Genomic DNA, 24,691 nt, shown 5'->3' with positions numbered 1-24,691 from the left:
TTTCTCTGGCGGGGTTTTCAAAAGAGGTTTAAACTTAAGTAAGTTAACTGAAGAGAGAGAGAGAGAGAGAGAGAGAGTCCAAAGAAGTGGTCCCGAAGATGAGCGCGATGGCAGCGCGTGGTCACCGGCGGCGTCCAGGAGAGACGTGCACGAGGTGCTCGTGAGACAATCGGGAGACTAAGGGAGAAGGTGTGTGTCGTTGTTTTTATGGAAACCCAAGCTAACACACCTCCTGAATTGTAGCGGCCAATAGATGCGCAGCACTATTTGGCGGGCAAAGTTCCTTTGTTTGGTCTCCTAGATGAATTTGCATACTTAATGATTATCAGATCGGATTTCGAGATGGAGTGCTTTCTTCACAGTATCATTAAACACATAGAAAAATGCATTTGTCAGCTATGTGACATATCTCAGTGAATAGCTCGAGTCCGGAGCTTTACGGAGAGATCAAACTCGACAGATCAGAAAGGCATAGAAAAGAAGTTATGGTTTACAGACAAAATTCCACTATTAAAATGCACACTAGCACAAATACACTCATTTAAACACTAGGAAACATGCATAAGCCCTAAAATACATGATGGATATATTTCAGCATAGTTGTATTTTACATATACAGTCAAAAATGTATGATTGTGTGTTTCTGTATGTGTCTGTGTGTGTTTTTGTGTGTGCCTGTGTGTGTGGGTGTTGGAATGTGGATCTGGTCAGTCTCTGGGGGGGGGTGCTCCTTTTGAAGTCACCAAAGTGAGGAAGTTGGAGTTTTCTGTTTACCCTCACGGGTCCACAAAGGTGTCAAGTGGGCTCATCTTATGGCAGACTGTTCGGAGCCGAGATGGTTTTACAACCCAGTCCAGCATGCTAAAAGCGTTCTGAACATTCCAAAGTTTATTGATTATCCTGATACGTGTGCATATGCTACAGACCCCCCCTTCGGCCAAAGAAGTTCCCGTGCGGACTTCGTTGGACGGTAACCAAGTTTGATGGCACATGGATCCGGATGGTCACGCAGCAGGTGGTTCCTACTGGTCCTTGAGGGAGGGCAGATAAGCACCTGTCCATGGATTCTTGCATCCCTTTGATCCCTTTGGATAGGATGAAGGCCAGACCCAGGGCGAGTGCGTACTTGATTGCCATGGAGAGGCAACGGATTGTGTTGGCAGCAGTCCAAGCTTGGGCTTTAGGTGAGCTGGTCAGGACAGGCAGTCGTGAGAGTGCTTGGAGGGCTGCATCGATGGGAGTACTGTCACTTAGCTGGGACTCCCCTTTGTCAATCCTCAGTTCCAGTCCTGGATCTAAGGTGTGATGGTGATTCCTGGAGGAGGATGGGATTTCCAGTTCTGACTGGTCCTCTTTGCTTGAGAGACAGTACACTGCCAGATGGCTGCGGTGAAGGATGGAACCCAGGGGTACCTGGATCCACTTACTTGGATTGGGCAGGTTGACACGAGTGGCGGTGCTGTGCTGATTGTAGGTTGGGGTGGCAGCATGAGTGGGGGTGTGGACGAGCAGTCGATCACCCACTATCTCGGCTTGTGTTCCGATGACTGGGGTGTGAGGCTTGGCCGGGCAGCGTGTGTCGCTGGTCATGGGCAACCATTCCTTCAGTGTGGTTTCTGAGGAAGAGCTGGTTTGGGCAGAAGTACTGAAAGTCTTTGGTGAAACTACACCTGCAAAAGTGAGGAGCCAGGCACAGCCGCGGGTTGCTGTTGTGGTAGGCTACCACAACTGAGGTGTGTTTCTTGGCATGGGTGTTACATTGCCACCACCTGACATTGACCTTGTCTTTGGGTCTGGAGATGTTATCTGGTTCACCGCTGGGTAGATTGAGAAGGACAGCCACCTCATTCTGCTCGGGGTCGACGTGCAGTAGGATGGCAGCACCCAGGGAGTCAGTGAGGTGGGCTGGAACAGTCTTGGTGGGTCTGCCAGTAGCAATGTCCAGCACAGTTTGTGTAGGATACTGAGGGATCTTATTCATAGCCACTCTGTCCATAGGGGAGCTAACTTCTCGCAGCAGGTCTGTCAGCAGAGCTATAACCAGCTGATTTTGGGCAAAGTCATTCTGGAGGACTGTAAACAGTTGCTTCCTTGAGTTCGCCGTTTGGATCAGCAGGAAACTGTGAGTACAGAGAACCACCACAATACCTTTCCGGGATTTGCAGGTGGTTTGCAGGGTTTGGCTCTGTGTTGCGAGTTGTTTTCTCAGTTGTAGGCGGAGCTTGTTGCGATGCTGGTGAGGGGAGCAGGCTGTGATGAGACTCGAGTCTCCTGGTTGGTACAGGTGCAATGGCAGTGGCACCTGCCGTGCCATCAGTAGTTCCGTGGGGAACACCTGAGTTGACTCCTGTATGGTGTCTGTGATGGCCATGAGCATCAGAGGAGGTTTCACAGTCCAGTCTTTCTGGTCGACTGACCGTGGAAACGTGACTCCTCGGTTTTGCAGTGGAGCTCGGTGATTTGCGTTTGCAGTCTGGACGTGACGGCAAACTTGACGCACCTCTGGCGTGCTCTGCCACATCTTGCTGCATGCTGGGCCAGTACGCCACTTGTTTCAAAGTCTCATTAATAGTTCTGGTGCCATGGTGTTTGGCACATGGTGTGTTGTGGGTGTATATCCGTTCACCCCCCTTTTGACCCTGTGGCAGTACAAGCTTTGGCGCTGTGAGGACATCAGGGACATATTTCAGAAAGTTCACTCCCACACGCAGCATGTGGTTGGTCTCATGTAGTAGTTTGTGGCCAGGGGCCGTCGTGGGACCAGATGCCGTGAACGGGAGGTTGGAGGGGTATGAGTGGTGGTGCAAAACTTTTCGCATGGAAGTGTTGGCAAGTTTGGTTGTCAGTGGCAGTGGCAGTAAGGCGGGAAATGTTGCAGGAACAGTCCGTTGGCTGCGGGTTGTTGTTGCCACATTGAGGGTGGGTGAATGGGGTGGGTGTGACCATAGCTTGTTTTGCAGTGTGCCAGTCTTGGCAAGGGCATTAGTTTGGTCGTTCACACCTTTGTCACGCCCTGGTTGCTTTTCACTTTTTCCCCGTAAGCGATCGTGTCGTGTGTTTTGGTGATGTCATCACGTGTTTGGAACATGTGTTGATGTTTCACCGGCATGTTGTGTTTAGTTTTGAAACCAGTTTGTTTCCAGCCCAGAAGATGGCATGTGAAACAAGGTCTGGCATAGTGTGAGTCTGTGCACATGAGTTCTCTGATTTTATGAGCTGAGGAGACGTGAAGGGTTTTGAGGGTAGCTGCTGCTTCACCATACTGACATGACTGGGGACCCCACCTGCTGTTCTGTGGTTGGCAGGGTTGGTTTCTTAACCATCGTACCCCTGCATTTGCCTGTGGGATGCCCTCATAGATGTAGAAGCATCCATCGACATAGGCCATGGGCATTCCTTGGCACGCATTCTCTTTGAGGTACCTGAGACAGTTTGGTCGCTGTTGTTGGGGTACCATTATCTCAAGTGTCAATGCTGGTGTGCTGTTATAGCCGTTTTGGCATGCAGCTGAATCTCCGCTCCGTGCAGACTTGTGCTTTCTGGCACGTCGTGGCAGTGGCACTTGCTGGTTTGACTTCCTGGAGTCGATGGTGGGTCGCCACTTGCTGTCTGGTTTGACAATGGACCAGATGGGGACTGAATAGGTGCTGTTGCATGGGCAGCTAACACCTTTTTCTTCCATGAAACAAATAGTTTCCTGCACTGGTTCATGTGAGGCAATAGGGCCATTGTACTGTCTGATGCAGGTGGGAGGAGTTTTTGGGTGTGTGGAAACACCCATTGTATGAAAGTTAGTGAGGCCACAGTCTAAAGAGTCTTTGGCAAATGACACTCTGGATTCGTTCAGGAACTGTTGAAGGTTTTGGCTGTCTGCATCATTCTTTGGGACATTTGTCCGGTGTTCCTTCAATGAGAGCACTTAACAGCGTGTGGCTGAAGGCTGAGTTGTCTGCCCACAGTGTGAGAATAATGTCTGTTGTAGTTACATCATTCAGCTGTGAGTCTGTCGTGACCTTGGAGCAGAGGGAGTTACAGTCTATGGTGAGTTGAAGTGCGCCGGGTAGCAAACTTGAACTGTGCTCTGAGACGGGGTTCCCGCGGTTAGCTGGGAGATTTCCCGCGACCTCTGTGACCTGACCGTCTGGCTCAGGTGGTCTGGGTGACTGGGAAGGCAGAAGTTCACACACTTGAGCCCAGATTTTCAGCGGTCTGGCGTTCAATAAGGGCTCAAAACAGTCTAGCAGGTCTTTGTGGGTGAAACAGAGAAACGTGTCCATTTGCGCTACGCACACAGGAGGTACCAGGCTCACTCGACCAATGGTGTGGTGCGTGGGAGCTGTGTGTTCAAGGTGGACCTCATTTGGACTGTGCGACTGCACATTCAGCTCACATCTGTGTGACTTGAGAGTCTGATTTTGTCTTTCAGCTTCATTTCTCAGTCTTTCAAAAAGGTAAGGACAGGTTTCTGGGCAGTGATCGGAGCCTGGATAACTGGTTGGATTTTCTACAGTCCTTTTAGACGCAGTTCTCTGCTTGGCTTGAGCTTCGTTGACCAAGTCTCGCAGCTGCTGAATAGACATGCTGCGTGAGCAGGCCAAGGCTGCCAGATGATCACTCACCGCAGGATGCAACTCTCGGAGAAGCAGAGTGTTGAAGATGAAATCTTCCTCCATTGCTGGCTGACCACATGCTCTGAAGTAGGCTATTTGCAGTCGGCTGTAGCAAGTGTATGGGTTTTTCAGTCTGCCCCGTTTTAGGTCCATGGCAGCAGGGAGCCCCTGATCTGATGCAGGGTCAGAAAGCTTTTGGATCAGAGCCTGTCGCAGGTGCTGGCAGTTGGATGTGACAGCTGCTGGCAAAGTTTCCTGGCCGCTGGACGTTTTGGGCAGTGGACTTTTAACCCCATTTGGAATTAGGGCTTCTTGACTGGTTAGGGGAAACTCGGTGATGTGTGTTTCCCCTCCCAGGCCACTTTTGGCTCAACGCTGCTCAGCTGCTCAACGCTGCTGCCTGCCTGCTGTCTGACCTACGCTCGGAGCTTCGTGGAGTTTATCCTAAATCCTTCTCTTTATTCCTATTCACATAATATAACTTTCTTATTTTTCACTAGATTACTTAACCTATTGCATAGTATTACTAAACGGAACGATTTATTACTAGCAATCCACCAGCGTAATCACCTAGTGTTAGCCATAGCCTGCTAGCTACCGTCTACTTTCTTTTTTCCTCTAAACCAACCTTCCTTGTCGATTTAATGGCGGATTTATCAGATGCATGTTATTCTGATCTGTCCTCGCCAGATCGGGAAGCTGTGGAGACGTTGCTGCCCGGCATTCATCGATCCACCGCGAGGTACAGCGTCCCGCACATCTCCCTTGCCCCAGGCACCGGCAAGCGACCGAGACATCCAGCCAGCGAGTCCCGTGTGCGTTGCAGTTTTTCGGACGGCGTTCATCAAACACACGGTCAGTCATGTCCGACGATTATCATGTGTATTAAATGCAACATGTACAGCTTAGCTCTTTCTGTCAGCAGTGAGCCTTACACATGTGATAAATGCAGGGATATTGTCAGGCTGACAGAGAGAATCTCAGAATTAGAGACACGCATCCAAACTTTAATTGAGGATAGTGAGAATGAAAGGGCCTTAGATACTGCTTTGGATGCGACTAGCCTAGTAAACACTGCACATTCGGTTCTGGTTGTAGAAGCCACGCAGCAGGCTAACTGGGTGACTGTGAGGCGGCATAATGGCAAGAACAAACACCACTCTTCCGTTCCGATTAGAACATCAAACAGGTTCTCCCCACTCAGTGACGCACCCACTGAGAATCCTGTTGAAAGTGCCCTAGTTATTGGCGATTCTATTACACGGAACGTGAAAATAGAGACACCAGCCACCATAGTCACATGTTTGCCGGGGGCCAGAGCACCTGACATCAAAGCAAATTTAAAAGTGCTGGCTAATGCTAAACGTAAATATTCTAAAATCATTATCCACGTCGGCACAAATGATGTTCGACTTCGCCAGTCGGAGATCACTAAAATTAACATTAAAGAGGTGTGTGAACTCGCAAATTCAATGTCAGCAGAAGTAATTTGTTCTGGCCCTCTTCCTGTTCGTCGGAGTGATGAGATAGTTAGCAGGTTATCATCACTCAATGGCTGGCTGTCTAAGTGGTGTCCGCAGAATAATATAGGTTTCATAGACAATTGGAAAAGCTTTTGGGGCAGACCTGATCTGTTGAAAAGAGATGGTATTCATCCCTCCCGGGATGGTGCTGCTCTTCTATCTAGAAATTTGGCAAATAGTCTTAGAGCTGAAACACGACCGTCTGCTAGCCGCCTCACATCACAGAACTCAAATAATTCACAGCACATAGAAACTCTTTCACCTAGATATTATCACATAGAGACTGTGTCTGTACCTCGAACTAGTAAATACAAAAAACTTCCGAAACCTTTTAAGGGTAAAAATTTAATTGATGTTCAAAAAATGAAAATCACAGATAAATCAGATAAACAAATGATAAAGCTTGGGTTACTGAATATTAGATCTATTTCTTCAAAAGCACTTATTGTAAATGAAATTATCACAGACAATAAACTAGACTTGCTGTGTTTGACAGAAACCTGGCTAAAACCAGACGATTACATTACTTTAAATGAATCTAGTCCTCAAGGTTATGATTATCGACACAATCCTCGACAGAAAGGCAAAGGGGGAGGTGTTGTTGTAATTTATAGTAATATATTCAGAATCATTCAAAAGAATTTCAAATATAATTCCTTTGAAGTGATGGTGCTTTATGTAACATTATGTAAGTTGACATTTGTGCTGGCTACTGTATACAGGCCACCAGGGCACCATAATGACTTTATCAAAGAATTTGCTGATTTTAATATCCATGTAGATAATAATAAAGACGCATTTGGATTGGCATTTGCAGACATTATAAACTCTATTGGAGTTAGACAACACGTGTCAGGACCCACTCATTGTCGTAATCATACCCTAGATCTAATACTTTCGCATGGAATTGATATTGATGATGTTGAAATTCTACAGCAGAGCGATGATATATCAGATCATTATTTAGTCTCGTGTATAATACAATTAGCCAAGGCTACAAAACCACCACCCAGCCATAAATATTGTAGAACCATCACGTCTACCACTAAAGATTGCTTTATAAATAATCTCCCTGAGCAGTTTCATCGCCTTAGTATACCTGACAACTTAGAAGAACTCGATGCTGCAACAGAAACTATTGGCTCTCTCTTTTCCAGCACATTAGATGCAGTCGCTCCTTTACGTCTAAAGAAGATTAAGGAAACTAATCCAACGCCGTGGTATGATGAGCACACTCGGGCTCTAAAACGAGCTGTTAGAAAAGCTGAACGTAGTTGGAAGAAAACAAAACTAGAAGTTTTTCGCCTTTCGTGGAAAGAAAAAATGATTGAGTACAGAACGGCTATAAGAAATGCTAGATCTACTTATTTTTCAAATCTCTTAATAGAAAACAAACATAATCCTAGGTATTTATTTGACACAGTGGCTAAATTAACTAGAAACAGAGATTCAACTGCTGACGTTTCCATAGAGCACAGCAGTAATGACTTTATGAACTTCTTTACTTGCAAGATTGATAATATTAGAGAGAAAATTAAAAACATGCAACCGTCTACAGTTTCACTTCAGACAGTGCACTGTAGTGTCCCTGAGGTAAAACTAGAATCATTCGCCGCTATAGGAGAGGAAGAATTATCTAAACTTATCAAATCATCAAAATCAACGACATGTATGTTAGACCCAATGCCGACTAAACTACTGAAAGAAATGCTTCCAGAGGTCGTAGGTCCACTTCTTGATATAATTAATTCATCCTTAACACTAGGATACGTGCCAAAAACCTTTAAGCAGGCTATTATTAAACCTCTTATTAAAAAACCTCAACTAGATCAGAGAGATTTAGTAAATTACAGGCCAATCTCGAATCTACCTTTCCTGTCAAAGATACTAGAAAAGGCAGTTTCAACACAACTGTGCTCCTTTTTAGAAAGAAATGGAATCTGTGAGGATTTCCAGTCAGGATTTAGACCATACCATAGTACTGAGACTGCTCTCGTTAGAGTTACAAACGATCTACTCCTATCATCCGATCGTGGCTGTATTTCTCTATTAGTGTTATTAGATCTCAGTGCTGCTTTTGACACTATCGATCACAACATTCTTTTAAAAAGACTTGAAAACTATATTGGCATTAGTGGAATTGCTTTGGCATGGTTCAAATCGTACTTATCTGACCGTTATCAGTCTGTAGTAGTTAATGAAGAGATGTCGTATCGATCACAGGTTCAATATGGAGTACCACAAGGCTCAGTACTAGGACCGTTGCTTTTCACTCTGTACATGCTGCCCTTAGGAGAGATAATTAGGAAGCATGGTGTTAGTTTTCACTGCTACGCTGACGATACTCAGCTCTATATTTCCTCGCGCCCTGACGAAACCTACAAATTCACAAAACTAACAGAATGCATAGCTGACATTAAAAACTGGATGACAAGAAATTTCTTATTATTAAATTCAGAAAAAAATGATATCCTAATCTTTGGACCAAAAACTTCCTCACGAAAAAACCTTGAATATTCTCTAACACTTGACGGGTGCTCCATTAAACCTTCGTCCTCAGTTAGGAACTTGGGTGTGCTCTTCGATACCAATCTTTCATTTGAAAGTCATGTTTCTAGTATCTGTAAAACCGCCTTCTTCCATCTAAAAAATATATCTAAATTACGACATATGCTCTCAATGACAAATGCGGAACAGTTGGTTCATGCATTCATGACCTCAAGACTAGATTATTGTAACGCTCTACTGGGTGGTTGTTCTGCTCGGCTTTTAAACAGACTACAGTTGGTCCAAAATGCGGCAGCTAGAGTTCTTACTAGAACCAGAAAGTATGACCATATTAGCCCAGTTCTGTCAACATTACATTGGCTCCCTATTAAACATCGTATAGATTTTAAAATCTTGCTACTTATTTATAAAGCTCTAAATGGTTTAGCTCCCCAGTACCTAAGTGAGCTCTTAATGCATTATAGTCCTTCACGTTTATTGCGATCTCAAAATTCAGGCCAGTTGATAATACCCAGAATATCAAAATCAACTGAAGGCGGCAGATCCTTTTCCTATTTAGCACCTAAACTCTGGAACAATCTTCCTAGCATTGTTCGGGAAGCAGACACACTCTGTCAGTTTAAATCTAGACTAAAAACACATCTCTTTGCTCTTGCATACACATAACACATTATCAATACATTAACATTTTTCAAATCCGTTAAAGGATTGTTACGCTGCAATAATTAGGTCGGCCGGAACCGAGAACATTTCCTATAACACTAGATATACCTGTACATCAGAATAAGAATGGCATCTACGCTAATATCTGTCTCTCTGCTTATCCTGAGGTTTTCCGGGTGCTGGATCCAGGCCGTATCCAGATCAGATGGAGAACCTGTGTCTGGACCTGACTACAACGTAGCCCAGGAGACAATGGGCCTACAGATCCAGTTCTGGCTGCATCTATAATTCAGATTTTTAATCCCCGTATCCGCTTACATATATTTATATATAATCTATTTTTAATCTCTATAATAAAAATGTATAATTCAGATTTTGATCTCCATATCCATTTACATATATTATATATATCTTCCAAGGTGTTTTTTCCCTCCTATGACTTTTTTCCCAGTGTTAGCACGCTGGGTTTTTCTCCTAGGGGTTTTTTTCCACCCCTGGGAGTCAGACGACATTGGCTTAATGTAGCACCATCTTGTATATGTTACATATTACCACGCTTGTTTGTACAGCTTATTTTTAACCACTTCCCTTTTTTCTGTGCTTCTAATATGTAAAGCTGCTTTGAAACAATTACCAATTGTAAAAGCGCTATATAAATAAATTTGACTTGACTTGACTTGACTTTTCAGCTCTCTGTAACCAGTGTCAAGTTCATTCACATAGTCTCTTTGTTGTTTCGGAGCCATAACTCCTTTCTGGGCCTGTTTAAGATGATTTTCACAGGTCAGGGCTTTAGTGTGTCTGTCTTTCGGCTTAGTCTCTGCTTTGGCTAGGGGAGCTTCGCTGTGAGTTTTTCAGTCAGTTCTCTACGCTCCACCTCCAGGTGGAGCTCTGCAAGGGCTTTTTGAAGTCTTTGCAGCTCCTCCTGTAGCTCGGGTTTGGATTCATCCGCTGTCCAACGCTGGTCCTGGATCTCAACGAGTCGCTGATCATGGTGACGTTGAGTCTGGGCCTGATTCCTCCGGGCATCCTCCGCCTGGAGCTTGAGGTTGTGGGCGATGGCTGGGATGACTTTCGCCCATTCTTTGTAGCTCGGCATCAGATCGTGGGCCATCAGTCGTTTCAGGTTGTCGTCCAGCTGCTCGTTGCTTAGGTGCTGGGGATCCACAGCGTCGTTGGGCAGGAACGTGCTGGTCAGGGAGCCCAACCAGGTCTTGAGTCGGTCCCCGTGGGTGCTGGGGCTGGCTGCTCTGAACACATTAGCTTGCTGTTGGCGAGAGAAAGACAGCACAAACAGAACCAATGCAAGCATGCGCAGAACTAACGACTTATAACAATGCATGATTATATAATTCTTTGGTTTGGTTCCAGTTAACTGGTGCAGACAGTTAGTGGAATGTAGGCTAGACACTTAATTGTCGATAGCCAAAAGGACCACGCGGGTCAGTTTGTGTGGGTGAGTGCCGGATTTGAATAAAGATTGACAGGCGGTAGCCCTAAGAGTCCTTTGATGACTCTCGCTGCTCGGTCGTCTATCTATTACTCAGTTTTCCGTGATGGCTCTCACAGGCTCTGCTTTTACATGAACTGAAAGAAACAAACACAGTAGAAAACCAAAACAGAACAGAACAGAACAGGATGGATGCAGTTAAATGAAATAGACCGGTAAACAAATAGAGAGGATAAAACAATAAAATAAAACAGAAGGGCTAGAGGGGAGAAGTGAACTTAAGCTTCCTATCACAGCTGGGTTTATGACGGGGCCAGGCGAGTGCACTGTTGCGTCATAAAACCTAGAGGGATGGTATGGATCGAGAGTATAAGGGTTGGCCCGCACCTAAATAATCGAAGAATATGTAATATTCTGTGGCCTTCAATTAGGTGAAGTGACTGTATGTCACTAATTTAGGCCTGGGTGAATTGTGGGTGCTCAGATAAGAACTCAATGGCAGGCAACCTTTCCTAGACGTTCAAACACTCGACTGCGGTGTCCGTGGCCACCTGTCCCCTTTGCACCACGGTGCAACCTCTCAAACAGGGAACACCAGCACAATTGCGCACTTTGGCAAGGTATTTGCGCCAACGGCCAGGGTGACTGGTCAAAATTGAGTTTTCCCTGAACTCAGAGTCTGTCCCCTTTACGGGCAGTTACTCCAAACGGGCGGTTCTGTCGTGCAGAAGCCTAAGCAGGGAAATTAAACAAAATTGCCATTTGTTGTCAACCTGGGCTCGTTGCCTCCCTGTACCTGATACACAACTCGCTGACGTCCTTGCGTGTTGCCCATGATACGAGGTCAGAATGTCCCCGATTCACACGCAAGACCCGCCAGGCCAGGCAGCTCCACTCACTGGAACTCACTGGGGCGACCGTCAACTCAGCACCAGGCGGTGAAGGGCCTTATCTGCAAATACACAAGTGGTCAAACAAACACAGCTTAATTGTAAATTTAAATCTCAGTTTAAATCTTGTTTAAACCAAATTTAAATAATTAAGTGTGTATGACAAAAGAGAATGAGCCTAAAATTACAGTCAGAATGAACTAGTTAAACTAGAACTGAAATGAGCAAAAGGGGGTAAAGAAAAAACAAAATAGTTCAGATGCACTTGATTCAAATTTGCATTAAACGAGTGCGCAGAATAGCAGAATAGGAAAAGAGAAAGCAACGAGGATAATTCAGATGCACTTGATTCCAATTTGAATTAAATCTTGTTTAATTAAATTTAAATGAGTGCATAGAATAACAGAATGGGAAAAAGGAAGGAGAAAGCCTTCCCTATTTGTGATTTTTCTAAAGTGAATTGCTTGTTGATGAGCAAAATGCCAACTGATTGACACCACTTAATTTTAAAATTCAACTAAATGTTATTTAATTAAATTTAAAATAAGTGTATGAAATAGGGGAGGCTTGGGTGTGCGTGAATGTTATTGCCAGCCAATAACAAACAGGACCCAGAACTAAGAGTGAATAAAATAAAACATTAAGTGATAGAAAGGAATGAATTTCCAAAGTAAAAATTAAGAAATAGCTTGAGAGACAGAGAGAGGAAAGACAAAAAGGGAATAGATGAAATAAAACAAAGTAAAATAAAATAAAATAAAATAAAATAAAATAAAATAAGAGTAGATCTGTGAACACAGGAAAAGAATACAAGGAAAAAAGAATTGACTTATCTGGTAGTGTCCACCAGGGGGAGCACTCTCAGGAAGTGAATTCTCTTGTTGGAAGGGAAACTTAATTTAAATTAAAACTTTAAACGTGTTTAAATTAAATTTAAATCAGCAAACCACATTCCAACAACGATTGGAAAGCATAACCACCAAAAGCAAATTACTTTTACAACTCCCCGCAGTATAGAGCAGCACAAGATAATTTGGAGATAATTTCAGTTCAAAGTATGGAGAGCGGCTTTAACTCAGAACGTCCACACGGTGGCATCAATGAGTCCACAAAACAATGAAGTAGGGAGGGGTGCCCCACCTGGACAGACTGCCCTCTGGCGTCTGGTCAGAGTTACTGCATACCCCTTCCTTAATTCGTGATCTAAACGAGCGCGCTTGTGGGATTCCACGGCTGTTTTAACTGCGCGATCACGATTACAACTATAGAACCTCAGCGGATTTTTTCATAAATATATGTGTACCGTTTTACTCACGGGTACACAACTTTTGGGAATCAGTCCCTTTGGTGCAAACTTTAACGCACGCGAATATGTAACTTTGCGGGATTGCTTCGCCGCTGTTACTAATCAACATTGGATCAGAATGTCGATTGTAAGCTCCAAACTTTTACACATCAATCGTTAAACCAGATGAACTGCTTTCCGATTAGATCTGTAACGGTCACGTGGGTTGGGTAGCTAAACCAACGCATGTACCAAGGAGCGCCAACTATTGTGAATTATTTGGACGACACAAGTAATTCAGATTTAATAGTGGCAGATAATAAGGCCTTGAAAGAGGGATCGCAGGAATCTCGCCACGACTCTCTAAACTCGCTGAACACGATTCAATTCGTTTATTCAAGCGGAAATTAATATTAAAACTGTATTGCAAAAGACTGTCGCCCTCTTGCATACAAGTCTGAATATTAATGAACTGCAGTTATTTCACGGTCAACCAAGGCTAGGCCTGCAGTGTTTTTAGACACAAACAGCAGCTTGTTAACGGTGTGTAGAGTGAGGACGCGTGCGTCGTCTCACTGAATAAAGCGCGCATGCACATTAAATCACACACAAATTATTCTACATTGCTCTTTTACCAAAAACCAAGTTTAAAACGTTGCCCGCATTCTCCACCAAATATGTAATATATAACGATGTAGCGGTTATTAATCAATTTATGGGTGGAATATGAATATAATAATTCATAAGGTTTTATGAATTATTATGCACATATTGACCCAAGGGGGAATTAAACATATATTGTGAATCAATTACAACGAATTATAATTAATTACATATATGATTAGTTAGTATTAGTATGTTAGTATAATAATTATTTAGAGAAACTACCAGTTCGTCCAGCAAACCGTTGCTTCTCAAAAGAATATTATGAACGGAGTTATTCTCTGGCCATGAAAATAACTTGCTATTATAGCATCAAAGCATAAAGCGATCGAAAAAACGTTAAAGTGACTTGGTCTTCAGTTGAAAGAACAAACAGAACAATCGAGCATGAATTAAGTGTTTAATATATGCAGCTACGACTACAGAGATTATACGTCTAAAATATATACAGAAGTATACACATATATATACACAAGAGTGAAAATGAAGAAAAGACAGGGAAAGAAAGATGATCAAAGAATGGCAAATTACACAGTTAAACCTTTTTGAGAGAGCCAGCACAGAAATCAGTTTAGACAAATTTCAGATAAATGATAATACTTGCTTATTGGTTCAAGTCCGTGTGTAGCAGTTTCAATGCGCTTGGCTTGGTTGGTCCTTTCCGAGAGGGTTTCTCCGGCGGGGTTTTCAAAAGAGGTTTAAACTTAAGTAACTTAACCGAAGAGAGAGAGAGAGAGAGAGAGAGAGTCCAAAGAAGTGGTCCCGAAGATGAGCGCGATGGCAGCGCGTGGTCACCGGCGGCGTCCAGGAGAGACGTGCACGAGGTGCTCGTGAGACAATCGGGAGACTAAGGGAGAAGGTGTGTGTCGTTGTTTTTATGGAAACCCAAGCTAACACACCTCCTGAATTGTAGCGGCCAATAGATGCGCAGCACTATTTGGCGGGCAAAGTTCCTTTGTTTGGTCTCCTAGATGAATTTGCATACTTAATGATTATCAGATCGGATTTCGAGATGGAGTGCTTTCTTCACAGTATCATTAAACACATAGAAAAATGCATTTGTCAGCTATGTGACATATCTCAGTGAATAGCTAGAGTCCGGAGCTTTACGGAGAGATCAAACTCGACAGATCACAAAGGCATAGAAAAGAAGTTATGGTTTACAGACAAAATTCCACTATTAAAATGCACACTAGCACAAATACACTCATTTAAACACTAGGAAACATGCATAGGCCCTAAAATACATGATGGATATATTTCAGCATAGTTGTATTTTACATATACAGTCAAAAATGTATGATTGTGTGTTTCTGTATGTGTCTGTGTGTGTTTTTGTGTGTGCCTGTGTGTGTGGGTGTTGGAATGTGGATCTGGTCAGTCTCTGGGGGGGTGCTCCTTTTGAAGTCACCAAAGTGAGGAAGTTGGAGTTTTCTGTTTACCCTCAAGTGGGCTCATCTTATGGCAGACTGTTCGGAGCAGAGATGGTTTTACAACCCAGTCCAGCATGCTAAAAGCGTTCTGAACATTCCAAAATTTATTGATTTTCCTTATACGTGTGCATATGCTACATTGAAGACTTTCAATCAGGTTTTAGGGCAAAACACAGTACGGAATCAGCCCTTTTGAGGGTTCAAAATGATATATTATTAAGCGCTGATACTGGAGCCTCATCTATGTTAATGTTACTGGACCTGAGCGCAGCATTCGATACGGTCGATCACAATATTATGGTTTCCCGCTTAGAAAACCATGTCGGAATATGTGGGATAGCTCTTAAATGGTTTAAGTCATATTTAGATGACAGGAGCTTTGCTGTGAAGCAAGGTTATTTTCGTAAACGAAAACTGAAACTAAGACTAAAACTATCAGTTAAAAAACATTTTTGTTAACTGAAATAAAATGTAAAATTCATAATAAATGAAAAACAAACTAAATGAAACTAGCAACAGTTATTGAAAAACTAACTGAAATAAAATAATAATTATCAAAAATAAGTATTTGTTTTCGTAATTAATAAGCTCTCATCCCGTGGCGGAAAATCTGACGTGGTTTAGTTTAAAACCAAACAGGCTGTATAATACATTTACCTGTAGATGGCGCTTTATGCATGTGAGGTTAGCTGAGGCTGATAGCAACATCAGTTAACTGATAAATACGACAGACATGAATGATGGCAGGGGGTAGGAAACGACAGAGCCCTGTTTGGGACTATTTCGAATTTAATTCAGAAACGGGAACAAGCAAATGCAATGTCACGCTGAATAATACACTTTGTGGTGTTGAAATTAAGGGGGAAAAAAATCCCACAAACCTTAAAGTACATTTGCAAACCAACCATCGTGAAGAACACAAATCCTTCATGGCGAAAGATTGGGAAAGGAAGACTACCATCGGTAATGATAAAGTCAACGAGGGTGCTAGTAGTTCTCAAACTCAATTACAGCAGCAGACTCTGACATTATGCTTCCAAAAATCTGAGGTTTGGTCAACAAATTCAAGTAAACATAAGAAACGAGAAAATGCACTGGTAGATTTGTTTGTTGAGACTGGCATGTCCACTAGACTTTGTGATTCGGCAGCCTTTAAAAGTTTTAATGCTGCTCTAGACCGCAGATTTATCACTCCCAGTGCTGCACGGATCAATTCCTTAATTACTGAGGAATACTGAGAGAGACCCGCAAAGTCACTATATGTGTAGATGGATGGAGCAAAAAAAGTTTGACTGCTTCGTTTTTGGGTATCTCTGCATGTTTTTACCATTGCCCATCAAATCAATCACAGCATGCTTTGCTAAATTTGCGTCGCATTTGCAATCCACACACCGGAGAAGAAATAGCCAATTGCATCAAAAGCACCCTGGACGAATGGGGTATACCAGAGAGCAAAATATTGCTCATTGTAACGGATAATATAACGGCTAACAGAAAATAAATGTCTTGCTTTGCTTTCTTTGGTCGACACTGGAAGTGTTCTGTTAGCTGCTAATCTATAATTACTAAAACTATAACTGAAACTAAATAAAATAAAAACTAAATAGAAATGTGTTTGCAAAATAAAAACTAAACTAAAACTAACAAAACTATTCATGAAACTAACTAAAACTAAACTTAAATTTAAAGCAAAATTGAAAACAATATTAAAATAAAAACTCATTTAAAAAGCAAAACTATAATAACCTTGCTGTGAAGTTGGGCGAATGTATGTCAACTTCAGCTCCACTAAAGTGCGGAGTCCCACAAGGGTCCATTCTTGCCCCCCTTTTGTTTTCATTGTACTTGCTCCCTTTGGGAGCTATATTTAGGAAGCACGGTGTCTCGTTTCATTTGTATGCTGATGACACGCAGATTTATCTGCCACTTCAAAAAGACGGTGGATCTGATATTTCCCCTCTCTTGAATTGTTTAATGGACATCAGGGACTGGATGGCGTTAAATTTTCTGAAATTTAATGAAAATAAAACTGAGATTATGTTCTTTGGCTCAGATGGAAAACGGTACCACAAATTCTATTCTTGGACCGTTGGCTAAATATAGTAAACCAGTGGTGAAAAATTTAGGAGTACTAGTTGACCCAGAATTTAAATTTGATAAAATAACACTGTGGTCAAATCTTGTTTTTTCAACTTGAGACTCATTGTAGAGGTCTGCTCCCACAATGGTTCTATTCCGCACGAACCCGCTCCTGCCTAAAATTCACTCTGTGTTCAGCCGCTATCCGCATATAGTAATATTCTTCCCGACCCGACGGGTCCCACTAAAGATGGTTTCCAGAATCTCGCATTTAAACTTCCCCTAAAGAAAGATAACAAATATTAAATGTTGCATATATACAAGATTTGTTATTTGTCTATGATGCTGTCAACACCCTAAAAAATGTCAGAGAAAAACTGTTGGCTTACTAGCTATACTGCAAAATGAAATCTTTTTTAACATCCACGCAAGAACAGAATGACGCTGACTGACGACCGTTTCAGAACGTCTCTCCTCCAAAATCCAATCACAAAGGTTGAATGTTCTCTGAAGGTGCACTTGCGCAAATAACGTATCTTGACAGGTTTCTCAGGACACGGAACTGGTGACTTTGTGAATGCCAGCACTGCAGAAAGATTTTGTTCACTTCAAGTTCAAGCGCAGATGTCAAATCATCTCGGGAGCGTCCGGTTATTGTCAGACCGCCCGCTCCCGCCTAACGCACACTATAGTTACTGACCGCAATCCGCCTTTCATTCAAAATTTAATCCCGCGCAGCAAGAAATCTTATCGGGTCCCGCGGGACAGCCGCAGGAATGCAGACCACTAACTCATTGCGAAGATGTAGCCTTTTTTTTTTTTTTTTCTTTTAGAGATTTAGAAATAGTTATCCATGCTCTTGTGTTCTCACGTTTAGACTATTGTAATTCTCTTTACATAGGAGTTAGCCAGAAAGACCTGTCGTGCCTACAGATGGTTCAAAATTCAGCGGCGAGATTGCTAACAGGCACTCGAAAGCACGACCTATTTTATTTTCCCTTAAATGGTTGCCGGTCCATTTTCGAATTGAAACTTGAAACTTTTATTGTTTGTTTTTAAATCTCTGAATGGGCTGGCACCAAAGTACTTGGAGACCGTAGTGAACAGTTATTCTTCTGTCAGGCCCCTGAGATCTTCTGACCAGCTTCTTTTAGCGGTCCCCAGATCTAAACTAAAACTACGAGGAGATCGGGCTTTCTCAGTAGCTGCTCTGAAGTTATGGAACTCACCCCCTCTTTCTATTAGATCTGCTCAGACAATTTCTAGTTTTAAATCTTTGCTAAAAGCTCATCTACATAATATGGCTTTTAAATTGTCAGGTGATTGATCCCTAGTTGTGTATGTGTTTTATGTTTTGTATGCTTTATATTAATTGTGCCTTGTATTTTCCCAATTTTAATGTACAGCACTTTGGACAACTTCGGTTGTATTGAAATGTGCTTTATAAATAATAAATACAAATACAAATACAAATCTTTTGACCAGTACTGTAATTAAAAATATAGGCCTATACAAAATTTTCTTCACATGATGTGCAATACGTGCATGCATTAGATCACAAAAAAATCATGTTTTCTGTTAAGAGTGGACATTATATTAACGTTAATACAGTAGCTGATACGATTCTGTTATCAGCATGCTCACAGAGGGTTTTTTCTTTCCTCTCACAGATTTGAGAATCATAGTGACCAGATATTGGCCCACACCGGACATTCTAAATGAATATAATGGTGAGATCACTGACTGGAAGTAGGAAAGGTTTTTTTTTTTTTTTTCTCCAGTGCAAAGAAACACCAAACACCTTGGAATGGCAGTTAAAGGTGCTGTAAGTAGATCTGGAACTACACTATTGGACATTGTTGATATTTGAAATCAACCCAAACAAACCCACCCTTCTCTTCATTGCTCCGCCTCCAAAACTCACACTCCAATCCTTACCACCCTGCTCTGAGTCGGTCTCAAACCCCGGCACGATCACTGCTGGCATGTGAGGCTAATGCACTATCAATGACGATCGTCAGTGTGCAGTAGTTTAACTGCAGAACTCTCACTATCTGGCCACTGTTACACACACATTGCGAGTGGATGTCTGTTTATCACAGCTGATGCGCAACAAAATGCTACACAAAAAATAAAGCACAGTTGACGAATGACAAGGAAGCACAAAAAAATAAACATACAGTACACAAGAGTAAATACAAAGTGTTCGTTGTTAGTCGCAAACAGCACAGCAGCTCTAGACAATCAAAACCCAGTGTACTCACATGATCAGATGATCAAAGCAGCCTCCGCGTCTTGTTTTCAGGCCTTCCCACTTAGCTCTCTCCAGCACTGGAAAGCTTTTCTAATATAAACGCGGGTCCTAAAGCATTTTGCCCAGGCATAAACCTTCATTCCAGTGATATTGTTTTGAGCTCTTTTGTATTGTCCCCCATTTCTCAATCTGCAGGTTTTTTTTTCTTATTTTCAAATCTCCCTCTTGCTCGTTCTCTCTCCTTGACTGTCATACGCCCCCTAATGCTGATTGGTTAGACATTTGTTGTTGGTAGCGGCCCAACTAACTTCCAAACAGTCTATCTGAAATACTACTTTCCCCCTTTAAGTGATGTTCACTTATATCTTTGAACAGGATTTATTTCCAGGTAAAACTGTATACTCAAAATGCGGCCTCATTTATTCAAAATGTGTCTCGTTTATATTGTTAACTATATTCTGAATAAACTACAAAAAAACTACTTTGTACTTTGATTTTTTAGTTTTCTCTCATATAGCCTACCTGACTGAAAGGGCTCATTATGCGGGTCATTATGTGGGTCTTTGTCTTCTCATGTGTGAATCACAGTATTATTCCAGATTATTCACACCTCCAATGTCTTTCTTGAGAAAAAGTGTATTACAAAATTTAAATCAATATATTGTTTTATATGAACAAGTAGGCAGGATATTTTAGCATTTTAAAGCAAAAACTTTAGTCTTCAACCTCCAATACCCAGAAGTGTTGTGAACACATATTTAGTATTTGTTTTATGGCCTTATTTCAGTGACTCAAGTTTTTTGTTTTTTCAATAACCACGCATAAATGTTATTCTCTCAAAAATACAAACATGTACATACATGTTGCTCACATATTATGGTAGCCTAGTTTGTGCTGAATACAGTGTAATGACACTTTTGCCATTAATATGTTTATGAACAACTGAAAAAAAACACAAATGTCAGAACATGTCAAAACTTCTTCAGGGCCCCAGAAATCCTCAGACCCCAGAGGGTTAAAATGGCTCCCTGATCAGTGCCTTGACTACTGAACTACGGAGCCGATCGAGACGCACCCTTAGGCTGGTACACATTTCTAATTTGTGCATCCTTGTTTCCTTTCCGCTCATATCAGCTCCACCCGCCATAGGATGCAAGGGAAGGATGCAAGGAAAGAAAATGAGAACAGAGGAATCGAAGAACAGCTTATTTGTACACTCAAGCGTCACTTCACAGTGTTATCAGCTGCGCTCAAGGCAGTCCCTCCAGAAAAACGCGGGATTTTTTTGTGATTGTTGCGGGCTAAAATGCTTGATTTTGCAGCACGTTTTCTTAAAAAATGCGATGGAATATGCAGGATATTTTTGCAATTTTATGCGATGAAATTGCGGGAACTTGCAAAAACTGCGGTTTGATGAAAAACAGAAAAAAATAAAAGGTGATTCCCCCAACACCCTGTTCTCACTAGGCTACTACTTTAATGTAAAGAGTAATTTCCTATTACTTCCTATGATAAGCAAGCATACTAAATCACAGAATATTTAAGTTATCATTCTGTTTTATTTCAGACCTTAATTAACACATGGCTCAAACTTACAAAACATTGAGTCAAACAAGTTCTGTAGCTTTACAAAAGGAATTTGTAGAAAGGCGCTATATAAAAAGAACGTATTATTATTAATATCCAACAACTTCTATAAAAATGAATAAATAAAATATTTGTAAAAAATGTGTGCTTCTTCCTGCCTGTTTCCGCTGCTGCTTTAACCATCCTTGGCGGTGGCAAAGTGAAAGTGGTTTTTCAGCGTCAACACGCAGTTGCACGGAGTGCAAAATATTTTGCCCCCACTGTCATGTAACACACCGGGAAACTGCTTCGCGCTGTCTTTTGCGCTTATTTTTATTGGCAAATGAGAATGATTTGTGTGCTTCATCATGGTTTCATGGTTTGCAGATGATGTTCACGTCGCGTAATTACGTCACTTCACAAGGTTCCCATGGCAATAGGGGGAAAATAATGGCGCTTTACTAGTGTGAAGTAAACGCAACATTTTTCAACTTTCTGCTAAGATATATGTGACTTTTTTGCAACGACAATGCAGGGATTATGAAATCATGCTAGCCCCGCATATATTTTGCTTGCTGAAATCAGCAATTTATGCGGCGAAAGTGCGGCGTATTTGAAAAAATGCAACCCCCGCATAAATATGCAGACTTTGGCTGATTATGCATGAAATCAGGCGATCGCATAATCGTGTTTTTCTGGAGGGACTGTCAAGGGATCTGCCCTTATGTTGTTGAAGTTTGGTTAATAAATTCATAAATAATAAAGCAAGATGCCCTGTTGAAATATGTGAGATGTATGGTTTATTTATATTGCAAAGGTAAAATTAAAATTAAAATTATGTTGAAATTAAAAAATTATATTTGTGAACGTAAATTAAAATTATTGTGACAGATGTGAAGTGGGAGGAGAATTTATAGTTGCATCAGATTTCTCGACATGAAAGACTTCTGAATCGTTTCAGGTTCAAGTAGTACGGCTGTTTCTAAAGCATGCAGTGCCATCTGCTCTTAAAAACTAAGCTCAGAATCTATTCGACAGAGAATTGTGGAAAATCTCAGAAACAATACAGAATATTTCTCTTCACAATGCATTGATTCATTGTCCTAGCCCTACTCCTTGTGGTGCAATAAGAGAATTCATAAGAGATATCCTTCAAGATGGCTTTCTTTATCAATTTGAGTATTGAGAAACATCCTTAGTTCAATTAATGGATCTTTCACCTTTTGAGCTGATGTGACCTGAATAAGGTGTGTATAAAGGCCCACTGAAGTGCCTTATAATGTGCTGCTTTATTCAGTGTTGTGACGTAACTTCAACTGAAACAGGAAGACAGGGCAGGACATATCAAACGGCTTCTCCCCTTCAGAATTTCATTTATATTACAGCTCAGCCAGAGCCATTGAGCTCTGTAAAACCTCAGTTTCCTTCTAATCTCTAACCGTTTCTCCTCCTAATCTCCTCTATATCGCTTTAAAATATAGCATTCTGTGCAGAATTCAAATGGGTCCGATACGTTTTGTGGTCCGCGCTGACCCGCACATATCATCCGCTCTGTGCTATTGAGTCTCTGGACCAGACCAGGCTGTGCGCGCTGAGGTTTGAGTTACACTACACTATGTGAAACCAGACTTCATTTGCCTCAATAGAAAGCATATTTACACTGTCTTAATCATTCCCTATCCCCTGTATAGTGAACTATGTGCCATACACCATGTAGAAAATAGTAAATGTGTGAACAAGTGACCAATTTCAGTGACAGCTTCAGTGTCTATTTATAATGTAGGGGGTGGGACGCTTTAGATTCTAGAGAGCATTTGATTGGAAAGAAGATCTGATGAGAAAATGAAGTGCGTCATGATATGATGTGATGTCATAAAAATCTGTGATCCATTTTAGCGGAAGTGAGAGACTAAGTTTTGAACTGCTTATCCTAAATGCGAATTTTGTCATTGTTTTGGAACACACCAGCTTATTCATAACCTTAAGGCTAACGTATTCATACTAAAAGTATGATTTTTTTTTTTCCCTTTCGAAAGGGAAAAATAATAATAATAAAAACCTTACATTTTGATTTCACAGGGAGATATACAAAATGTGCAGAGTGGTGGGTCTCCAGGACCAGGATTGAAAACAACTGTAGTAGAAAATTCATAAAATTGGATCTTTGCCTTTAAGCAGAAATACATGTCCTAAATGACACCTGGTGTACATCACTTCAAATCTTATTTTGAAATGAAATAAAAGTCTGCTGTATTGGAACTTTACATGCCAATTACTTTCCTGCCAACCAGCCTGAGACTGAAGGGGCACTCATGTTTAACATTTTGGAATAATTACACCTTTGCCAGTGAATTTTCTTTTTATTATCTCGTAAAATCATGGTAGGGGAACGTCTCAGGTTATGTATGTAACCATGGTTCCCTGAGAACAGGGAACGAGACTCTGCATTGGCAAACGCTATGGGGAACGTCACGTGACTCGGTGTTCTGAAAGCCAACTATCCAATAACTCCAATGCCTATTGGCCGGCGACAGCCTATGACGTCATACGGCCTGACCTGGAAGTATAAAAGGCGCGCCTGGGAAAGCAATCATTATCCATCATCTTGAGGGACTGTTCAGCAGGCAGCCCGAAGCATGGCAAGGAAACGCAGAGTCTTGTTCCCTGTTCTCAGGGAACAATGGTTACATACGTAACCTGAGACGTTCCCTTTCAAAAGGGACGATATACCCACACCATGGCGGCTTAAGGAGAGTGCCTGCCAAGAAATATGGCTGAGACAAAGGCTCCAGAGCATTTAGAGAACTGCTTGGCAACCCCCCCCCCCCTCGGGTCACACCAGTCTGTCAGTGACAACATTCCCTTTGGCCAATAGCCCAAGCTGAACTTCAAGAAGGCCTTCCTCAGAGGGCCTGCAGAAGCTGCTAAAGCATCTGGAACCAACTTTTCTGAAGAGAAAGTGGTCCCTTTAAGGGGATGTGGCCAAGGAACCGAAGGGAACCTCGGCCAGTCACTAGAGGGGAACGAACTCAACCCCCAATGCCACCAGGGAGGCCGACCTTGTCTGTCACGAGACAAACTTAGTCTTGGCCAATCCTATCTGAATACAGAGCCTCTAAAACACATTCTTCATAGAAGATAGTAAGTAAGAGTGACAGCAAAGAGGCAGAAACAAACTCAAACCCACACATAGAGACGGGCATCCCAGAGAGCAGAACTCAGCTGAGAGCTATGAACCCTCGTATTGAGGGGAGTATAATCCACTCATCCTGGGATCTACTCAGTGCTTAATTAACGCACTGAGAAGGCTGTGCGCTAGAGAACCCTGATCCAGGGGAGCACAAAACCAGCCTGGGAATGAATCTTAGGAGGAGGCCTGATTAAGGCCTACCACCATGATCAGCTTAGGGAGCCAAGCACTATTACAAACGTAACCCTAAAAGGCAAGTTCAAAGCTCACCTAACAGGTAGACCATGCAATGGGCACATACTCATGGAGGCCGTAGAGGGGCCTACAGCATGATAGTAGCTATATGTGAAACAGAAGTATATTCAGATAGTGGCCTGGAGGGGCCACCCTGAACACATGTCTTGCTGGGGTAGACAGACGACTTCAATGGCAGCATAAGAGGCTGCAAAGTGCCTGCATGACAATCCACCTAACACAATCCAACAAGCAGTGCACTCAGTAAAAGCACCTTTTACTCTTTAAGCAAGAGGAGTACAGCATACGCCAACACGTATTAAGGAAGGCCTGGAGGGGCCTA

The 24,691-nt window shown here is 42.2% G+C and overlaps 1 protein-coding gene across 3 annotated transcripts in view; it reads right to left on the bottom strand.

Annotated features, from left to right (window-relative positions):
* mppe1 (metallophosphoesterase 1) overlaps positions 1 to 24,691 on the bottom strand; it is a 152,009-nt gene that overhangs the window by 79,096 nt on the left and 48,222 nt on the right. The window contains exon 6 of one of the 3 annotated variants that reach the window (XM_048175133.1): positions 9,865 to 10,571. The exons of the other annotated variants lie outside the window; for them this stretch is intronic. Coding sequence (XP_048031090.1) covers positions 10,134 to 10,571 — 438 coding nt within the window. The 3' untranslated portion in view covers positions 9,865 to 10,133. Of the gene's footprint in view, positions 1 to 9,864; positions 10,572 to 24,691 lie in introns of those variants that run through there. 3 annotated transcript variants of the gene reach the window in all.

The sequence above is a fragment of the Megalobrama amblycephala genome, linkage group LG22 (assembly GCF_018812025.1).
Source record: "Megalobrama amblycephala isolate DHTTF-2021 linkage group LG22, ASM1881202v1, whole genome shotgun sequence".
Classification (NCBI taxonomy): Eukaryota; Metazoa; Chordata; class Actinopteri; order Cypriniformes; family Xenocyprididae; genus Megalobrama; species Megalobrama amblycephala.
The sequence above is the reverse complement of the archived record's forward strand: the minus strand, read 5'-3'. Positions and strand labels throughout refer to the sequence as shown.